General features: G+C 52.5%; 1 protein-coding gene across 1 annotated transcript; it reads left to right on the forward strand.

Moving 5' to 3' along the window:
• Window positions 1-4: 4 nt before the first annotated feature.
• ANGPTL4 (angiopoietin-like 4) lies at window positions 5-5,560 on the forward strand (the record flags this gene model as incomplete). Its single annotated transcript, XM_005870727.2, has 7 exons — window positions 5-67; window positions 274-384; window positions 487-604; window positions 2,873-2,986; window positions 3,290-3,385; window positions 3,474-3,755; window positions 4,919-5,560. Coding segments are annotated over 7 exons (966 nt in total), but the record flags the coding sequence as incomplete, so codon positions are not given.
• Between the last annotated feature and the right edge of the window lie 505 nt (window positions 5,561-6,065).

The following is a 6,065-nucleotide window of genomic DNA, read 5'->3' on the forward strand; positions in this document are numbered from 1 at the left end:
CCCGCAAGTCCCCGCAAGTCCGGTCTCCCGGGGCGAGGCCGTCCCTGAGACCCTCCGCAGTCTGCAGGTACGTGCTACCCAGGTGACTGTCCGCACTCGTAATACTCTCTTGCGAGCCTGGAAGGGCGTGGACGGAAGTGGTGCGCTTCCAGGGCTCCCTGAGCTCTCCGGCCCAGGAGTCAAATGATGGAGAGTTGGAAGAACAGAGGAGCGGGTGCATGGGGAGGTTGGCGGCAGAAGGCCAGGTCCTCACCAGGTTTTCACTCTCTCCAGACTCAGCTCAAGGCTCAGAACAGCAGGATCGAGCTCCTCTTCCAAAAGGTGGCCCAACAGCAGCGCCACCTGGAGAAGCAGCACCTGAGAATCCAGAACCTGCAGAGCCAGGTACCAGATGCTTGCACCAGGAGGGCAGGGAGGTCCAAGCTGAACCTGTGAGTCTGGATGTGAGCCAGTCATATCTGACCTTCTCTTCCCGTCCTTCCCCAGTTGGGCCTCCTGGCCCCCACGCACCTGGGCCGCGGGGTGGCCACGCCTGCCAGGAGGAAGAGGCTACCCAAGATGTCCCAGCTCGTTGGCTCCACTCACAATGTAACCCACCTACATAGTGAGTGTCCAGCCCTTTGCTGTCCTCTGACAGCTCCCACCTCCACACAGCATACACTTTGCCATTCCTGTACCCCACCTTGTCATGTCCATCTTACTTGAGGAGAGACTCTTGGCCTTGGGTCCTCTGGGCTCTGGTGAAGGGCTAATGGGGCACCTTCTTCAGCTCTGTCCCTGACTGCCCCACCCTTCTTCCCAGTGGGCCAGTGGGTTTTCCCCAAAGACTTGCTGGCCACTAATAGAGCAAGGGTTGGGAAAGAGGGTCCAAGTCTAAAAGGGATTTGGGCTGCAGGAGTGTGGGGAAGGGGGCGGGTGCAGGGACACTTCCATGGAGGTTGGAACTTTCTAGGAGGGCACATGGTGGACAAGAGGGTGCCGGCTGGGGAGTCTGAAGTCCTTATTGGATGAACAGCAAATGCCTGTCTGTGAGAAGGGTTCTAAGACTTGGAATGTGGATCTAGGCGGTAGAGCAAGTGCAGGGACCCTATCTCCCTGGCCAGACGCATTCACTCTTGCATCTCTGACAAATCCAGGGCTGCTGATCTGAGCACCTGGTCCCTCACCCCATTCTTGGCCCCGAAGTACCTGATTACCCCCATTTCCCATTCCCCTACTTCCACAGAGAGCTAGCCATTGCCACCTCTGCAGTTCTGGGTCCTGTTTGAATGTATGCCTGAAATTGCCCCAAATTTCCAACCACATGTCTGTGTATGTCAACACAGGCTCCCAGCTTCCTGTCTCTGCCCCACCTTAAGTTCATGGCCCCAGAGCCAGCCGACTTCCCTCTGGTCCTCCTACCCCATCACCCGGCCTGGCATCTGTGTCTGTCTGTAGCCAACTGGGTAAAAGTTCAGATTCTCCCCTTCACACCCTCAAACTGATTGCTGGCTTCCAGCTCTCTCTTTTGAGGGCTTCCCCCTCCCCCGCCACACACACACACACACACACACACACACACACACACACACACACACACACGGCTCCCCCCTGCCCCACTCCTATCAGAAAGGGTCCAGTACACCCTCCCAAATTTCTGTCCTGGGATGAGGGGCTTCTGGGATGGACTAGTAGGTATAGGTCCAGGCTGAGGGATGTGGAGGGGATTGGAGGGGGGAACTCATGGATTTGGGAACTCCCAGACTCCAGCTCAGTCCTGCCAAGTAGGGGAAAGTTCAGAGCTGGAGAGAGAAACAGCTGGTGCTAATGGAAGCCACATTGGTGGTTTGGCCAGGTGCCTGTCCTGATTGGAAGAAAGGAAAGTAGGGGAAAGGGGAGCTGCCCCAGGGGCCAGAAAGTGTCTGCAGTCACTCTGGGCTGGCCCCCACCCTGGCAACGTTAGGACACACTCACCCCTTGTCCTGGGCCCTCACTCCCCCTTTCCCTCCAGCGACCTTTCCCCTACTTTCTTTGCTGGGCTGGGGGCGGGGCTTCCCACCAGCAGTAGACATCCCTCCTTTCTACTTCCTCCCTCCCTCCTCCTTTCTTCCTCTCTCCCTCCCTCCCTCCCTCCCTCCCTCCTCAATCATTCAACTCCCCACCCTGGGACCCTGGGCAGAGTCTCTGTCCAGGCAAGTCCCATCCAGACCTGATCCGAATCCCCCACTAGACAAAGCAAAGCCTGTCCAGTTCAGCTCAGCTCTTGCCTCAACCCCCCATTCAGCTCCTGCAAATATTCATTTATCAATCATTCAGTCATTGTGTCTTTATTAAACACCTGCTGTGGACTAGGATCAGCCCAAGAACATTCCCTATCCCTGGCCTCATAGAGGCCTCATTCAGGGGAGGGAGTTGGGGAGAGGACACCAGATGACCCTAGTGTTGCGAGTGGGAAGGCCTTGATGCTCCTTTCTTGGAGTCTGGTCTGGTCTGAGGGTCAGGAATTTCTTCCAGAACCTGGGACCCTTACATTGAAGCATAAAAAGGCATAAGAGAAGAGCATCCTAGGCAGAGGGACCAGCATGTACAAAGGACCTGTGGCAGGAAGATGTGTGGGACAAGGAAGGCTATGTGGCCAGAAGGTGGGCATGCAGTGTGGGAAGAGGGAGGATGGGGGCAGAGGCCAATCCTGAAGCATCTTGTGGTCAGTATTAAGGAAGGTCAGAGGGAGCCATGGAAGACTTTATGCAAGTGAAGGGGAGGGTGTCCTGAACTCAGGATTGCCCTCTAATATCCCTGTTGCCCACTGCCCAGATTCTACATACACCTGTTTCCTGAGACCCCCAGGACTGCTCTCTGACTCAATCTCCCTGTCCCTCTCTTTGCCCTATAGGGCTGCCCAGGGACTGCCAAGAGCTGTTTGAAGAGGGAGAACGGCAAAGTGGACTATTCCAGATCCAGCCTCAGGGGTCCCTGCCTTTCCTGGTGAACTGCAAGATGACCTCAGGTAGGATGTGGTAGTCCACCAGGGAACTGTTGTCATTCTGTCAAATGCAGCCCACCTCCCTCACACCCACTCCCTCTTTCCCTGCTGAGTCCTGGGGACAAAGACCTAGGCTGAGCCCCCCGCCTGCTGGCCAGTCCACAGTATTCCTTCCTTTGACCACCTTCCTCCAGTCCTGCTGGGATGAATGAGGGGAGTATTGCTGTCCCTGGGTTTGGAGGTGGCTTGGGGTTTTGGAGCCAAATGGAGGAATTGGATTCCCCTGTGAGAAGGGTGCTCCTAGTGACCTTGTACCTGTCTGGGCAGATGGAGGCTGGACCATAATTCAGAGGCGCCAGGATGGCTCCGTGGATTTCAACCAGCCCTGGGAAGCCTATAAGACTGGCTTTGGAGATCCCCAAGGTGGGTGTTTCCAAAAGCCAGAGGCACAGGGAGAGGAGGGGGCTGTGGCAGTGGGTCCCTGTCTCACTGATGACCTTTCCCACTGTAGGAGAGTTCTGGCTGGGCCTAGAGAAGATGCACCTGATCTTGGGCGACCATGGCAGCCACCTGGCTGTGCAGCTGCAGGACTGGGAAGGCAATGCCAAGTCGTTTCAGTTCCCCATCCGCCTGGGTGGTGAGGACACAGCCTACAGCCTGCAGCTAACAGCACCCATGGCCAGCGAGCTGGGTGCCACCACTGTGTCACCCAGTAGCCTTTCCCTTCCCTTCTCCACTTGGGACCAGGACCACGACCTCCGTGGGGACAAGAACTGTGCAAAGAACCTCTCTGGTGAGTAAGCTCTGTCCCTCCTGGTCTTGTCTGCGGGGCCTCCCCTCCCTGCCTTTCTGCTTCCCTGCCCTGCCTTCAACACAATTCCATCCATTACCCTCTTTTCCTTACTGGCTGTGTGCTGTTGGGCAACTGACTTAACCTCTCCCATCTTCAGTTGCCCCACCTTTAAAATGGGTATAATCACAGTGCCTACTCCATAGGATTATTATGAATATTCAATGAGATGACATTGTAGCAGAGCCACCAAGACAAACTCCGTCTTGTTCTAATGAAATCTAAGGCAGAGTCTAGGCCTCGTGAAGTGAAACATCAAACTCCCTTTTGGTGGGTCAAAAAATGATGGAGCAGCTGGGTGTGGCTCAGTTGGTTGGAGTGTCATCCCATGCACTGAAAGGCTGTGGGTTTGATCCCTGGTCAGGGCACATACCCAGGTTGTGGGTTCAATCCCCTGGTTGGGTTGCATAAGGGAGGCAACCCATCCATGTTTCTCTCTCTCTCTCTCTCTCTCTCTCTCTCTTTCTCTCTCTCTCTCTCAAATCGATAAAAACATCCTGAGGTAAAGATTAAAAATAATAAAAGCCTGGCAAGTGTTGCTCAGTGGTTGAGCATTGACCCATGGACCAAGAGGTCGCCAGTTCAATTCCCAGTCAGGACACACGCCCAGCTTGTGGGCTCGATCTGGGGTGGGGGTGGGGGGGTGCGCAAGAGTCAGTCAATCAATGTCTCTCATTGATGTTTCTATCTCTCTCTCCCTCTTCTTTCCTCTCTCTCTAAAAAAATCAATTAAAAAACATTTAAAAGGGTGACTTTATAAATAAATAAAAAATACATCAAAAAGTGATGGAATACTGGTAATTTTTTATGGTTCAATCTAATATAAATTGATGAGATAGACGACAATCAGAGAAAGTCTTTAATGAATGTCAGGGGCAGGGAAGTAACTTGCCATGGTCACAGATATGAGAGCTATGGTTATTGGGTTGGGGGTCCCAGAGTCCCTGAGGCTCCTCTGTTACAACCTGTGGTTCTTCAGGACACAATTTGACAACCACTGCCAAAGCCCTCCCATCTAAAGTGTGTAAGTCCAATGCCTAGCCTCATCGCTATCCCAGCCCCAGTGGTTAAGTCCCGCCTAACCATGTCCCCTTTTTTTCTGACAGGAGGCTGGTGGTTTGGTACTTGCAGCCACTCGAACCTTAATGGCCAGTACTTCCACTCCATTCCTCGGCATCGGCAGCAGCGTAAGAAGGGCATCTTCTGGAAGACCTGGCGGGGCCGCTACTACCCGTTGCAGGCCACCACCATGCTGATCCAGCCCAGAATGGATGAAGCAGCCTCTTAGCCTCCTTGCTGGAGCCTGGTCCCAGGCTCCTAGAGGACAGTGATTGTGATTCTGGCCCAGCATGTGGCCACACTCTGCCTGGGCAGGGGCTCTGGGCAGGGGCCATTTGGAGCAATGTGGACAGAGAAGCAGCCTATGACTGAAGAGGCCCCCTTTCTTAGTAGGGTGGCTATAGGTGATATACCCTCTGAGAACAGTACAGGGCACAGACCACAGAAGTGTGGGACCAACGGGCATTGAGGCCTGCTCTTTGCCTACCCAAGGAGTGGGAGATGCAAAGGGACCACTCGGGGGCAACCAGGCAGCCCTCAATGGTAGATTCAGTCATGTTGACTGGCCAGCGGATGAGGGCACCCTCACGGTGCTGTTGTATGTGGGTGCTGTGGGACAAGCCCATGCCACTGGTGTCTGGGTGGAGCTCACAGAATTCTTGAAATAAAAGCAGCTTCAGAATATTTTATTCTTCTTTGTCCTTAAGTTTGTTAAAAGTGGACAGTTTCAAAATCCAGGTAAACATGTTCTCAAGGTGGAGGTGAACACTCCCTGGTCTGTTAAGGACAAAACTGGTTATTCCTACCACCTCTAACAACTGATTTTAATTTCCTTCATTTATTATTTTATGATGTGTATGTTACTTTTATTTTCAAAATTAGAAAACAAAGCCCCCATTCATTCCTTCTGGAAGCAGGTAAAGAGAAAATTAGAACACCCTCCTGATCATATTTATGCATGTGAATCACCATTAACCTCTCAGTGTCCCACCAACTGATAAAAAAAAATTTTTTAGAAGTAAAAAGAAACAGGTGAAATGAATTTTACAAATATATTTTATTGAATCCAATATATCAAAAATACTACTATTTCAATATGTGATCAACATAGAAGTTATTTTTTTAAATAAATCTTTATTGTTCATATTATTACAGTTGTTCCTCTTTTTCCCCCCATAGCTCCCCTCCACCCGG

This window comes from Myotis brandtii, unplaced genomic scaffold (genome assembly GCF_000412655.1).
Source record: "Myotis brandtii unplaced genomic scaffold, ASM41265v1 scaffold321, whole genome shotgun sequence".
Lineage (NCBI taxonomy): Eukaryota > Metazoa > Chordata > Mammalia > Chiroptera > Vespertilionidae > Myotis > Myotis brandtii.